This window comes from Ammospiza nelsoni, chromosome 8, assembly GCF_027579445.1.
Source record: "Ammospiza nelsoni isolate bAmmNel1 chromosome 8, bAmmNel1.pri, whole genome shotgun sequence".
NCBI lineage: Eukaryota > Metazoa > Chordata > Aves > Passeriformes > Passerellidae > Ammospiza > Ammospiza nelsoni.
The window spans coordinates 12922235-12937889 of NC_080640.1; the positions used below are offsets into that span (position 1 = coordinate 12922235).

Genomic DNA, 15655 nt, shown 5'->3' on the forward strand with positions numbered 1-15655 from the left:
CCACCTGCCTAACAGGATTAGTCCCAAACCCAAGTAAATTACCTGGAAAAAATACCCTCTGCACTCAGAGATGAGTGACATTGGGTGTACAAAACTTTGGAAATTGCTGCACAGAAATGATGCCATGCTAATTTGGCACCAGCACATGTCTGCCTCATGAAACAAATCTGTAATCACAGGATCACCTGCAGTTTTTCTCCAGCAAGACCTCTGCCCTGCTCAGTCCTCAGGATGGTTCTGCTCCCTGAATGCAGCATTAGTCATCATTTCTTTTCATTATCATTCAACTTGCTTCTCCATTCTCTCCTACTCTCTTCCCCTTTATTTAGTATGCTCCATCCAACTACTGCCAGCATGGATAACACTGGAAGTACCTAATCTTACTGCCCACCACTCTCAGCCTCTGATGTGCTTGGCCTCACATTTCTGCAAGGCAGGGAAGTGCTGTCTTCAGTACAGCAGATGGGGGATGGAGGCTCAAGGAAGGAGAGACTTAAAAGTCACAGAGAAAATCTGCAAGAGCAGGAAACTGAACATGGGTCTTTGACCACAGCTCCCAGGCGGAATCCCTGCCCCAAAGAAATCCTATCTCTCTCCTGACCTGCAAGAATAAATTTTAATCTCTTCCTGAAATTGTTTCTGCCGTTCATCTGTGGAGAATGCCTGGCAAGCACTGAATTCATTGCATTCTTCACAGGATGATTGGAAGAATGTTCTTCTGAACAGACATAGGAAAATAAGTGAAGAAAAAGTTGAATCTGAATGTCTACTTCTTGTGAGTGCCCATCTCAAGACTTGCAGATTCTTGTTTTCCAGTCCACTTAGTCCTGTGTAGCACAGAGGTATGCACAAGGGAATTCCTCCTGACCTCCTCTTGTTGCTGGGAACACAGATCAGAATCAGGTTTGAGCTGGGCATCCAGAAAATGAGGAACACAAAGTCACTTGCCAGGTGAGAATATTTTAGCTTAAGACTCTGGAATAAGAATCGTAGAGGCAGGAACAGGACCCAGTTCTCCAGGGCAATGTTTACCAGGCTTCACTATAAGACTACTGTGATTTTTTGCAGTTACCTGCCTCATTCATTACACACTTTCCAATTTTAACAAATAAAGTGGGAATCCTATAGGAAAGAGTCTACTTTACTCCATGCTCCTGATCCATCCCCCAAACATACTGCATCTCTGTGCAGTGAATGAGGCAAGCACACTCTGTTAAAAATGTGTATGATTCTTCAATTAGATATTGCATTGAAATGCACATGTGTAACAGGGGCAAGGCTAAAGTGCAGAGATATTTCTTACATTCTGTGTGCTAGATTTTACAGTTAACGAGGACTCTTTAACTATAGGTTTGTTTTTACTGCACTGTATTGGCTTGTATGTCAGAGTCTGCAGTAGTATCTGATGCGTAACATGCACGTTGCACATGATCAAAGGCTTGAATGTCATCTTCCTGCCTAGAACAATGACTGCCTAAAGCAGCAGGAGCAGAAATTATCTAAAGGTAGAGTTAAACAAACCTCCTTCTCCCCTCTGGGGAGAGTAAGCAGTCCAGGTGAGCAAGGCAGGAGGGGAGAACAGCCTGCTTTGTGCTAGACGGGCAGAGAGCTCCACATAAAAGCAGAGGAGCTTTGCAGAAGCATGTCCTGACTCCCATCACTGGAGACTTAATGATGGTAATTCCCAAAGGATGATGCATACTGACAGGCTTTGACACAAACTACCCCAGGATAATATTAATATGTATTAAAGGCTCAGGCAACTTTATTGGGACAGGCTTGATCAGTAACACATTTCAACAGAGCGTCTCTATCATCTGTCGGAACAAAAGTAAGGGAGGGAGAGAGAACACACGCACAACCTCACCTTGCTTTGGGAATGTTTTAGAGACAAACAAGGTCAATCTGTGATGAATTGCACACTTGGCACAGCTCAGATGTTGGACCAAGGACGCTCCACCACAAATCTGAATGTCACCGTGAGGCAGTTTATGTTGGAGTCTGTCTGCATGATCAGCATCCTTAACCCTCCAGCATGGGCCAGACACCTCCTGCACAGCCTTTCCCTGTGCTTCTGGAACATCTACCCCTTGGAAAGCAGAGGAGAGGTGCTTAGGAAGCAATGTGGGGGCTCCGCAGTCACAGCACTGGAGGAAGGGGGAGTGGAAGAAAGAACCGCGGAAGCCTTTGATCATCTGTAATGTTAATTCAAGTGTTACACATCAGAGACTCTGCCACAGTAACTAGCATATAAACAGGAGTCTAGTGTTAACAAGGAGGACTTCTTGAATATGTTTGTACATTTCTGAGTTAAAGCAATTTCCCTACTCAACAATACATGACATAGTGGAAGGAGTTCAGAAATAAACCAGCCTAACATGCTTAGACCTTTAATAGAATTTAGCTTCTTAGAACTAATTAAATGTTACTTAAAGGAAAAAAAATTCCAAGTACTTGGGAAAGGTGCCAATTTGACAGCTCTGGAGAATGAAATAATCTAATCATCCCCAGAGCATGGGCAGCAGCAGGACAGGCTTCCCCTACTAACATGCCTCAAATGTGACCTGGAAAGACTGTTGATAGAAATGGGGCATACAATCTCTCTGGTCTAATGACTCCTTACTTTTTCTGCTGAGACTGCTAAAATGGTTCCCGCTGAGTACTAGCTGTGGTGGCGATATGGACACCTGTCTGGTTGGAATGGTGCTGGGACCTGCCAAACTCCTGTCATTTGCTAACCCTCCACCAGAGCCCAGTGACTCTCAGCTCATTGCTCAGCCCGGGCAGCGGGGGCTGATAGACAGCAGCTGCCCAGCCTGTCCCACCTTGGACATGCTCCACTCCATCCCACAAGATGTAAACAGGAGGTACTGTGTTTAGTCTGCAGGTTTGGGCTCTCACTGCACCAAAGCTTAGACTCAAGAAAAGTAAGTCTCTGGCTGCTGCAGAGTTGAGGCTGGGATTTTTAAGGCTCTTATTTCTACCCTAAGATAGGGAAAAAGTCCACAGGAGGAAAAGCTTGCCATGTCTCCTCCACAGTTCCTCCATTTACTTGTCTTTGCAACATGCCCCTGCATTGCAGTAATGTGCTTTCAGCCACCAATTCTCCTTGGAGCTCCTTGCTGTGCCTGGGGTCCCAAGCAAGGGAGGAGAAAAATCTTCTCTGGGCCTTGCTGTGAAAGCTTAGCAGGGCTTGCCAACTCAGCCAGCCCAGGCTGCAATGGACTAAACCAAACGCAGCTCACCTCCTTGGAAATTTTATGCACAACAACTTCTTTTACTTCTGAAGCAAAGCCACATAAACCTCCTCCTCCCCTGGTCCCAACACCACAAGGAACGGCTGAGCACGGATCAAGTCTTCCCTTGCATACTAAGCCAAGAGTCTCAGACACTCCCACATCTCACAACCGGGTGCTACTCCTCTTGTCCCAGGCTGCTTTCAGCCTCCCTTCCTCCCCCTTCAGCCTGTCCTCCTTTGTACTCAACACAGGACAGGGCAGGGGCCAGCAGCAGAGCTGCTTATGTCAGACAAGAAGATCCAATGCATTGGCCTTGTGTAGGAGACAAGTGAGGGAACTTGCTTCTCCTCCCTACCATCTGAGCCAGCAATACTTCACCTTTTCATCTCACCTAACCCAAAAATCTGACACGTTTTTCAGCACCAAAATAAGAGGCATGAAAACAGGCCGGTTCATAAGGGTTAACATGTCTGTATGGTGACATAATTATTGCCATTCTTCACTGTTTAGAGGTTACCTGACTACTCTACACATCAATATATTTCAAGATGTGATGCAAATGCAAACAAACACCCATGTTTGGAGTTAACACAGTCACAAGATCCTGTGTATCATATGTTGGCAAGCACAGGAACCAACAGCAAATGACCCACCCTCAAACCTGACTCTTTGCTGTTAATCATTATAGGAGCATTGCACTTTCCAGTCAGAACAATCAAAGCAGGCTCTTTGAAAATCCCTGCACGAGATGGGTCTGGCCGAGATCAGCTCCTTTACAAGTCATACAGATTCCAAGGTATGATGTCCTCCAGACCTACGAATGCAGACTACAGAATGCCTTGAAAACAAATCATTGGAAGGCTAACTGCAACACTGCAATGCTGAAACAACCCCCTGTCTTCAAAACAGAAGGGGAGGCAGGAATGCCACAGTTGCAGTGAAGGCAGAGACATACTGCACACACAGTCCCTCAGAAATGGGCTTTTCTGCATTAACACATTCCCTCAAGATTTTTTTTCCACAATATGCTTATAACCATAAAGAAATTCAAGGGTAGAACAGCGCTACACTGTCAGATCATTAGTGCATCACTGCTCTAGGGCTGACCCTCGACTTCAAGCAGATGGGGATTTTCCAGGGAAAATCTGTGACACCAAGAACATGTGGGTGCAAAAATGTGTGGGTGCTTCAAGCAACCACAAGCTTTTATCAAAGAATCAATAGAAAAGAGCTAAAACTGAAAGGCATTGCTCTCTGTGCTGCTCTCCTGTTAGGGATGATCAAACTGAGATCTTGGCTCTGCAGGATCACAGTCCCACAGCTTTCCAGCTCTTCTGCCCTGGCTCCATTCTTGTTTAGGTCATTCCACTCTGCCTCCCCAAATTCCTTTCTGGAAAAAATCAAGAATAAATACAGTCTGTAAAGTGTTCACCGACTTCAGGAAATGGATACTACTGTATTCACAGATGATGTCTGAATTTTCCAGCCACTTATCTTTTTGAGTTCCACCAATATAAATAGCAGCATTTCACCATTATTTTTTGAGGTCACAATTACTGAAAATATTGTGCAAGAGCTATGAGAGATATTGCAGTAGAAAATACAGGTTTGTTACTCTTTTAAACAACATAAGCCCTTAGCAAGATAATTTTTAGGTCACAGTAAAGGAGGAAAGGGGAAAATCAGGAGACAGGTTTTCTCACTTGTAACCAAGGTCCATGGGCTGCATAGGGGTGCTCCTCTGTAGCAAAGGCTCCTTCTACTCCCGTTGATACAAATGTGATTGCTGTATCTCCTGTAATACTTTTATATGTAAAGTGCCGTCCATGTAAGAGCCTTCCCCTGGGGAATTAAACACATGTGCATGAGTTGAGAGGGCATGCACAGCATTCAACACAACTTCACTATTGCTTCTGCCATCAGCATGGGAAACTATTTTAAAGGCAGCAAATATATATTTTTCAGGAATATAAGAATGATTTACTCCAAAAAGCAGGTGATGAGCCTCCTTCTGAGGCAGCTTCCCCCTTAATCTTAGGACCTTGTTACAGACCTAGAATCAATTAAAGCCACTTCATGCCTATCCCCATGATGAGCTGCTGATGTATGTAAAGGCAGGGGACTGACAGTTTTCCAGCAAGATGGAAACTACAGAAGAGAATTCAGACTCCACAATGTGTGGGAATGTGAAGACACATTTCTAAGAAGGCTCATTTCTGTGACAACACCTAGTAATCAATTGTACTGGTGTTTGACAAATGTCACCTGTATTACTTAAGCAAATGCCTAGAAAACACACACACAGTGTGTTTTGACCATTTACATGACCATCTACAGTATTACTTCCTTTGCATGCAAATGAATGCATTTTCATTCAAGGGAAAATCATGGCTCTGTATTTCAGCTCAGAGCATCTATGACACCCATGCATGGCTTCTAGCATGCAAGAGGGAGAGCTTCAGGTAATATATTTAGTGCCTACCAGAGTCACAGTTGCTTGGTGAGTTACTGCTGGTCAGATGAGCTAACTGATCAGGACAGACTGTTCACACATTTGTGATGTAAAATAAAATATGTTTGCATTGCATTAACTTTCCCATTGGTTTCTCAACAGGCCCAGGCAAGTGTGCACCTGCTGCTGATAACTCTGATACTACCAACATGTAACTCATTAAGCTAAAGTAACTCAATCACCTACAATCATTTGTCTTGACACGACAGTTCATTTTTATCTTAAGATACTAGAACATTTGCACAGGGATTTTAAAAATAATGCTGGCTGAAATTATGGAAAACTAGAAGCCAGTGATATGCACAGACTGAACCTTCAAAAGAAAATGTGTAGAGTATGCACACAATGTGTTGCTCCTTCAGTCATGTGACATAATTTGTCTAAAATCCGCACTTGTATGCATAAACTGATTGCAAACAGGTTTTGCACAACCACTTATCTGAGTCCATAAGTCAGAATGAATAACTTAAGGATTTCTTTGACAGAATATGTTAAGACATCCCTTCTTTATCACAGGGTTGCTAGCATTAGACTAATAAAAAAGCCCCTATACTAACCCTGTCCTGCTTCGGCACTCAAAAGACACTGGAGGATGTAAAAAGAATGAGAAACAATCTTAACATGATGAGCATAGAATCATGCAAAGAATCATCTGTTTTTAATGTGTTTTGGCAAAATATCTAAGCTCTGGCCTTTACAGACCCATTGCATGCATGTCTGTATGGTGAAACAATGCCACAAGGAAAAGCAGCGTGTCAGCACAGGCTGTGGAGGAGGATGGCTTTGCTCACTCACCTTAGACAGAGCGGGATGAGCGCTCCGGACTCCTGGTTGAATTTCAGGTGCACGCTCTCCAACTGCCTCGTGCGGATCAGCTCGTGAGGAATGATGGCTGCTGAGCTCTCGCTTTCCAAACTGTCCTTACGGCTTCTGAGAGAACAGACAAAATGCACAGATTCAGGATTCCAGTACTGTGTGCTATTTTGATGGCAAATATGGAAGGATTTGGGGAAAAAACTGTCATGAAGACAAAGACACATCTGAGTTTTCACCACTCCTGCAGAGACAGAGCCTCACTCAGACTACCAGTCCCAGCATGCAGCTCCTCATCCTGGTTTGAACCTAGGATCTGAACTGATGCATATACATGGTGCATCTCTTCCCAGTATAAAAAAAAAAAATTAATTTTCTGGAAAGAACTGCAGCAAAACTAAAGTCTCCAAAACCCCAAACACTACAAAATGGTTCGAAAGAATTACTACGTGTGTCCTTCCTCCTGCTTTTGCTTTATCTTCAGGATTTTTCAGGCAGTGGCCTGCAGGAAAGACTTGACCAGTCCTTTGTGCCTTTTTTTTGCACAGTTCAACCAAAAGGCTTTGAGAATCTCCTGGTTCATCCAGCACCAAATGCAACAGCCAGAAGAAAAACTCTCCATATGACAAGTAGGAGATTCATAGATTCTTCTGCCTTGTAAGTCAGGCTGCTTTAGGACAATAGTAACTTTGCTTTCTTATTCCTTCATTTCTGCAAGACCAGCATATTCTGAAGCTACAACATGGTTATGTTGTTACATGATTAGGAACTTCGCCAGACCAAATCCTCTAGATAATAAAACGATCTATCTCAAAATACTTGATCATAAACACTTTATATGTTCAAAGAGCACCAGCATGATCCCTTACTTGACAGTCTGGAACAAAGAATAAAGGACAGGATGGGTTATGACTTTAATGGATGACATGGACTGATGAGAAGTGTCTGATAAGTGGTTTATATTCTTGTCACCTGGCATTCTACAAGAATTTAACAGAGGTAAGACTTTGTTAAGATAGTTTCTACAGTACAGAATTGCCAGAGGAGAGGGACAGGGAAAGCAGGAGGGCACTGAGATTCCACATTGCAATGTACCTCCATTGTGCCACAAGAACCAAAAGCCAAACAAGGCTATCAAGCTGTGGTTTCATTTGGGAGCATTGTTAAAACAAGCCTGGATCCTTCCTCCATCCAAGCTGAACTGTCTTTAGTGTACATCTGGAAATGATTGTAAAGAATCAGCTTCACCATCATGAGCTGACCTAGATGACACCTTTACTTGATTTTACCTTTGAGAGCTGTCCCAAAATTACTCCCACCAGCCACACACACAGCAGTGCAGTTCAGTGTGAATTTCAGTGCAGATCAGCCTGTTGCTTCTGCCAGGTCACCCAGTCCCATGTGAGCCCTTCACCCATGCTGCTGAGTACCCACTCTGAAACAGCTAAACTCTGATATCTCATGGTCCAACCTGAAATACACTGCATGGCCAGGTCAGAGACATGCAGAAAAAAAAGATAACAGAGCAGCTCAGCTCTCTGCAAGATAAAAACTGTAAAACATGCCCTATTTTTTTCTTTAGCAACACACAAAAGTAGTAATGAATCCAGCAGGGACATGGTACATCAGGCTACAGCTTATGCACAGGGTGGGCTGATGGACTGACAGTCAGCAGAGTGTCAGTTTAGTGGATTAACCCTGAAGCAAAGACACAACATGCTTTGTAGTCTACGTGTGGCACTTAAAGTTGTGTTTAATCTACTTCAGCAAACATTTTATAGCTCTTTCTAGGTGGGGTCTTCAAAGAGTGGAGCAGGCCAGCATTTTTCAGGCTGATTACCTGAGAAGTGCAGTTACAGTTGATTAATGATCAGTTGACCTTAAGCTAAGCTTTGTCTCAACTTCCTTATCAGATCTTATATACACAGTGAGCTGTGGGAAAGTCAGCCTGTGGTCTCCAGCTTCCAATCATTCATTTATCAGCCCCTACCAAAAGGGTCAGCCATTAGCAACGCATGATTTTCAGACAAGCCATAAACTTGCACTCCCAAATGCAGTTCCAGAGTTTAGGCACTGTGGAGTGGATCAGGAGTTTTACAGCAATGTTACTGCTACAGATGAGAGACTGTGCCCTGCTCACCTGGACTAAGTGTGCCGGGCATGGGGACATCCCAGAACAGCCTCACAGGCAATCCACGGTGTGAGATTTGTGCTTCAGCAGGACAGAGAGCTGCAGGACAGCTCCCCACAACCCTGGGCTCCAAATCCCACTGAGCTGAAGGTGGGTTTTTAGGTTTCCACTATGCTAGCCAGTACAGCTGCGAGCACAATGGGGCTGCAGTCCGGAGGGGGAACAGCCTCCGGTTGTGAATGCAATAATAGGAATGACGACAATAATTCTGGAGGCAAGGGGCAAAGCTTTCTGAGTCTTATTAAAACCAGCAAATGCTGTTTGTCATTACATGCTCAAGAGAAGATGTTGACTAATGTATAACTATCAAATGGAACTGTCATGACTTTACGGCTGTCAATAATTATGACTTCACATTAATAAGTAACCAGCCCTTCTGTCAAAAAGGTGAAGCAAAATGATAGTTAATTCTGTGAATGACATGAAAGGATTAATCCTTTCCAAAATACTCATACTCTGTGTCTCTTGTTTCCCTTCAGAGGAGCTCACACAATTTCAGGTATTTAAAATGAAGGGTGAAACTCCAATAGCAGAAACCAAATAACCTTCGGTCTAAGGTAGACCTTTCTAAATAAGAATTGCATATAGTGGAATGCACATAACACATTAGGAGGTCACAGTGCCATCATTTTCAGGGTTGGAAAAATGTTGCATGACATGGGGACTAAGAAAGACCCAGTAAAATTCTCTCTTTGGGATTGGAAATCCTTGTGCTGACCCTTCCAAAGGGTGATCACCCAAATGAAGGGTCAGCAGGACCTCTAGGTTGTTATTAATAAAAAGCTCATATCCTAACACACATTGACATCCACAGCTTGTAGTTTTCAGACTCAGAAAAAAAAGTAGAAAAAGTTTGCTTTCTAACACTAACATCCCTGGTTTTACGACTGTCAGTTACCCGTAAGTCTTTGCTTCCTCCACCCCATCACCAAATAAATCAGCAGCAAGAGTCAGTGGAGTTTTACTTGTTATGACTAAGATCTAGCTGACTATCACAAAAAATGTTGCAAACTTTGTCTATGCCAGATTTAATATTTTGTCCAACCCCCACAAAAAAATTCATGTTTCTCAGTGTCCAGAAAAAACAACTCTGCAAAAGCCAGGGCTGCTGCATTAGGAAAGGCAGCAGATTTAAATGGAAGCAGCATGCCGGAAATGCCCCAGTTTAAAGACTGCACATCTAGTGTTTTGTGAAACTGGAGGGGAGTTGGAGGAGATTAAAGCGCATTTCCCTCTGATTGGGAGCTTGTGGGAGGTGTAAACGTGGGCAGTTGTCAGATTAATTCTTTAGATGATTACATTCTTTTTGTTTCTTTAAAGCTGTTTGTAGTTGGGTTTGATGTCTCCTGTTCTGGGCAAGTGTATTGCTGCAGTTACCAAGGTGACTTTAGCTGACTTTCAACTATTTTTTCCAGCTTCAGTTATACCAGTAGTCTGCTTCTGGGTGGAGGAGAGAGGGAGGAAATTATGTTTGTTGTTTTTTTGTTAGGTCTCATGAATGCTGATTAACATGAACTTAACCAAAGCCATAGTTGATTTTTTTTTCTCTTTTTCTAAGAAAGAGAGCATGATCAAGCCATTGTAAAGGTGTCCAGCGCGGTCTGCAGCTTCCCCAGATCTGTCAACAAGGGCAAAGGTCCTGAGGAGACTCTATGTCCCAGTGTGCTGTGCTCCTTCTTGATGTGAGAAGGCCACACGCTGGAACCTGTAGCCTCCCGGGGGCCCTCTCTTTGTATTAAAGATGAGGGTGGCTGCAACCTGCTTAATTTGATGCCAATTAGCAGCAGCCCCTGGGGATCCTGGAAAATCGCCAATGCAATCACTAGGTTGCACAAAGTTTGGATGTCCCCTCCTTATAAGTCATGTTTATAGCAACTCCTCAAGCAACCACTGGCAGTTATTTTATGGGATTCAAGAATAACCAAGTTGATTGGATTAAGAAAGGTTTATTTATTCTTGCGTTTGCGCTTTGCTTTATGATCAGAGGCTTGATCTCATGGATCTGTCAAGGAAGGAAGTCTCAGTTCCCCTCCAAGCTCTGTTGCTGATATGGAGCATAATTTTGCTGCATTTCCAAGCTACCTTGCCAGGTATCGAAACCACAAAGGACATGCTGTTGGAAGCTGGCCAGGGCAGGGGCCCTTTCCAGGAGTGAGTGCCCACTGCCTCACTGAAGTTAGTTTCTGTTCTTGCTCCTTGCTCCCTCCATATAAAATTCAGTACTGTGAGTTAGCAAATGCAAACCACCAGTGCAGGCTTGCACAGCTGAGAGAGAAAGGTCGGGCCACTTTTCCTTTTTTCCCCTCCCGCCCCCTCCTTCCACTCCCCCTTCTTCCCTTTCCAACCGTGGCTGTTTCAAACCTCCTCACTCCCTCATGAAGATATGGTCAAAGATCACTTAAGTGCCAACAATCTTTCAGTCTCTTTCCCACAGTCTCCCCTGAAGGGCAAACCAGCAGCTGTGGGAAAGAGCCCTAAGCACCTTGGCACACAGAGTTCCAGCACCCGTCAGGCATGCACAGAGGCGAGTGCAGAACTGGGGAGGACATGGTTACACAGTTCCTGCCCTGGTCACACTGAGACAAGCCCACTCCGAGTGCTCAGACTTGGGTGCTCCTCAGCCTGGTTAAACAGGATGGTGACGATGTTCTGTGTGCATTTCCTGGCAGGGAAGGGCTGCTTGGACAATGCCAGTAGCAACAATCTTCTTGCCACTCACATATCCCTTTGGAAAGCTGCATAATAACCACTGTCAGAGCTTGCAGGGGCCAGACTGTTCCAAGACCTGCAGCTGAAGTGGAATTGAGAGATTTAAGCTGTGCCACTGGCACCCTGCAGACTCATGAGAGAAGTCAAACAACTCTTTTATGCTTCAGGTTCCTTGCCTGTAAAACTGAGACATTTTTCCATGTAGGGACGTTGCAAGGATTAAGTCAATGTTTGCAAAGCACTTTCGGATTCTTAGATGGGGAAAACTATGCAGGAGTGCAAATTAATAGCATGGTGACTGCTTTGCACTTCTACTGACACTGGTTTTCCAGACATTTACTTTCCTAGTTTGCAATCCTGTCACCCAGCACTCAGCCTCACGCTGAGAGACACTCCCTAACGTATATTGCCTCCCTCCATTCAGCATTCCTGACTCAACCAGCATACCACTGAATGGCGACTCGATGAGAGAGCATGCCTAAATAAGCAGGACTGGATTGGAAACTTACTGCTTAGTGGTTGCAGAATCAGAAAGCCTAGCCAGAACCAGACAGCTTCAGAGAATGCTGAAATGCTCCTCTTTATGTAAAGTTTGCCTCCAAGAACTGAAGACAGGAAACCAGCTACAAAGACAACAGCTTCCCTCTGCCCAAGCAAAGCAGAATGAAAACCCAGTGCAACTGGGAGAAGCAAAGTGCAGACTCGCCTCCAAGCAAATCCTACATTTTGGTATTACTGGCAGAGCTTCCTCAGAAACGCTGCTCAGATGGAGCTTGTTAATGTGCACTAACCCAGTGTTGCTCCATTTGTGTGCCCTATTTACCAAGAACTCCAGGAGCAGTGGACTCCAGCCCTGGAAGCAGTGCCACTATTACTCATGTGCTCCAAACCAGGCACACCATGTGATAGTCTGGGGTTATCCCAGGAGGAATTCTGGACACAACTCCTCCCTCTTCCCACGAGGGGAGGGCAACCACCTGAAATGCTCAGAGTGCAGAGCTCCAGCAGGTCACTGCCAGGACAGTCCTGCCAGCCCCACCTGCCGGAGGGTTGTTCCCTACTCTGCCAGGAACCTGCCTTCATTTCCTTGCACAGCTGGAAACGGTTCAGGGCTGGATGGAATTAGCACATGGCTACAGGGCTACCATATGTTCAGGTTTCCCTAGACTCAAACTCTCTTTCTGCCTAGAAATTGAATGCAGATGGGACTTGAGGTTTCTGTGGGTCCCTGGACAAATGGGACATCATACATAAGGGACCAGCACAATTACCTGGGAAATCCCAGACAGAAATTTGAGAGTCAGGCATGTGAACCACACCACTTGATCCTTCTTGAGAAGGGGAAGAGTTATAAACAGCAGAGACATGATGGAAAAGTCTTATCAAATTAATACAGACTTTGGAGACCCTTTTCTATCACTCAAACCTAATGTTCAGACACTGGGGTGTGCGTGGGCACACCTGAATTCTGGCACAATGAAATGCAACAATCACAGATAATTTTAGCTTCAACACATGCAGTAATGCAGTGTGCTAGCACTAGGTTTCTACTCCATGCCTTGACTCACAGTGGAACAGTCTGAGTCAGCCAAGAGGCAGAAAAACATCAATTTCAGCAATGCTGCATGATCAAGGGGGCCCTTGAGGGGTGGAAAAGGTCAAGAATTCCCCTATCCCAGTGCTGGCTCTCACTGCAACTGTGGCAAATTAACTCTGCTGTCCTAATCTGTAACATGGAGATTCTACTCACCTACTGCACAGGAGAGGACAGAGCTAATTACCAGAGACAACCAAAGACTCGGCCCCAGAAATTATTACATCAAGAAATTAAATAGTGATCGAAGCAAGACTCCACAAGTGTCACTGAACTTTGACATCTGGAGCTTCCAGCCCACTGAGGGCTTGACAGCAGCAGTGTTTAGTCTGACATTTAAACATCCCCTACGGGTAACAGTTCTCTGTATCCAACAAGAGACAATCTGCACGACTCAGAGGACTGGGAGCTTTGCTTTTCTGTGTGTCTCAGCAGCACCTACTCAGCTGATGGGTCCTAAGAAACAAATAATGTGCCACTGAAACTCACACTGGTATTCATGCACGTCTTATTTCTCCAAGTAGTAACTGAGAGTATTCAGTTACCTATGTTCAAAATGATTAGTCATGTTTCCAAAGATTAATTCACATGTTCCTTTGTTAATACGTACAAACTGATTTAATGGCTGCTTATGAACTGAGCCAACAGTCATTTTGAGAAACAGATGTCCAATGCAGTTTTAAGCTTTAAGTGTGCTTTAATTCATATCCTTAGGAGAAAAAGGGCTACACAGTCTACAGTAATAACACAAATGAATCAAAGTACTACAGCTGCCCAGCAGGGTTTTGACAGAAACCAGCTTTTTCTCAAAGGAACTTTTTTTTAGGACTCTGGGACAGTGAACAACTGGTAATAAGCATGCTTAACATGTCAGTATATGCTTTGCCGGAGCCAAAATACTGAATCAAGTCCTATCTGCAACCAAATAATATGAGGTTTTTGCATAAGCACTGGAAACTCTAACTATACAAAGACTGGGAAATCTATATGGAATCTGGATCCTCTACATTTTATACAAATAAATATTCAAAAGCTTGAGTGTTTCTGATACTATTTGTGATGCTGAATGCAGAACAGGTTGTCTGCTTTAAACCTTGATAGATTATTGTGTGTGGGTGGTAGGGTTAGGATAAAAGAAAGGGAAGAAAGCTACTAGGAAAGCAGTTGGTGGTTGCAAATCCATGATAAATAAACAGCACATTCCTCTTCTACACAAAGCCCTTAGAGTCTGTGTCAGACTTTAACATCCTACTGTCAGCTGGGTGCAAATTTGACAGCCTGGGGTTCTGCAGCGCTCCCTACAGAAAGCAGATTTGAAACAATTTGCCATGCCCCAAGAGAGTGTTTTGGTCAAGTTCCTAAAGAACTTCTAAATGCACTAGTTATTCACAGGACCCTTGCAAAGAACCACAGGTTTGATTTTTTATGATGTGGTGTGTACAGTGCAGGATATGATTACACACCAGCCTGCTTCCTGTCAGCCAGCACCTCGTAATCATTAACATATTTATCCTTGTGGTGCCTCAAGAAGATGACATTGTTATTAGTCCCATTTTATTGATTCAGAACTGAAGCTCAATAGCTAAATTACTTGCCTTTGATTACACAAGATTTACAGCACAGGACAGACCTGAGTCCCAGCCCTACCAGGACCAAGCAATGCAAGCAAGGATTGCACCAGAAGGACTAGATCCATGTACAGAAATGTCCTTCATCTCAGATGCTCAGGAGTTCTATGGAAGAGTTATAACTGCACTGGGTTTGTGCCTTTTGTGTCTCAGCCTTTACCCCTGCAGGTACCTGCAGGGAACATGGATGTAGATACATTACTGCATGCAAAAGCTGAGCTCCTAAGTTGCATTCCTGTGCAGCAGCTGGAGATGAGAGTTTCCATATCATGCTCTTGTACTTACTGCACATTGAGCAATTTTGCTCAAATGCATGAGACATGCTGAGACAGTGTGTTAAGGAAGGCGGAAACATAACAAGATCTTCCTCTTCTGCTTCATCTATACCACACTGTTCTGGAAAATGTGTTGACTGATCAGATTTAGCCACAGTAAGAGTAATCATCAGGTCTGATTTAAGTACTAGTTAGTCAGAGGTTGTAAGTAAACACTGCTTTCCAGCACAAACCACCCCTTTTGGTATGGTCAATGCACTGAACAAGTCCCATTGTATCTGCTACATGGAGAGGAGAAACAACTGCACAAAGGAGAAGAAGACCTTTCCCAAACTCCTCTCAAAGCAGCATCTAGTAAGATGGAGGAAGAAAGTATCAGGACACACTGCTGTTTTAAGCTGAGATTTCCCCTATCTCTCCAACAGTATCACCACAGTAACACAGCTGTCTTTCCTTAACTGAAGTACTTATGGAGAAACAGGTGACCCATCAGTTTCCCCAGTGGCAACCATAGACCTCAGAGAAATGTACTGACCTCCTAGGAGGCAAACATTGGGAACCAGCCATTCCTGCCACTCAGGCTTCAGGCAGGGTGAGTGTGCAGCTGCTGCAGGTAAGAGAGATTTGCAACAGAGAGCACTGTTACAGATGTGAGGCTCTGAATTTGACCTGCCTTCTTCCGTCTCAGAACAGT

The 15655-nt window shown here is 44.2% G+C and overlaps 1 protein-coding gene across 3 annotated transcripts in view; it reads right to left on the reverse strand.

Moving 5' to 3' along the window:
- Positions 1 to 15655, reverse strand: part of SUFU (SUFU negative regulator of hedgehog signaling) — an 82303-nt gene that overhangs the window by 11816 nt on the left and 54832 nt on the right. For all 3 annotated transcript variants that reach the window (XM_059476870.1, XM_059476869.1, XM_059476871.1), the window contains exons 9-10: positions 6547 to 6681; positions 4943 to 5081 (exon numbers count right to left, since the gene is read on the reverse strand). In XM_059476870.1, the coding sequence (XP_059332853.1) occupies positions 4943 to 5081; positions 6547 to 6681 (274 nt within the window). The remainder of the gene's footprint in view (positions 1 to 4942; positions 5082 to 6546; positions 6682 to 15655) is intronic.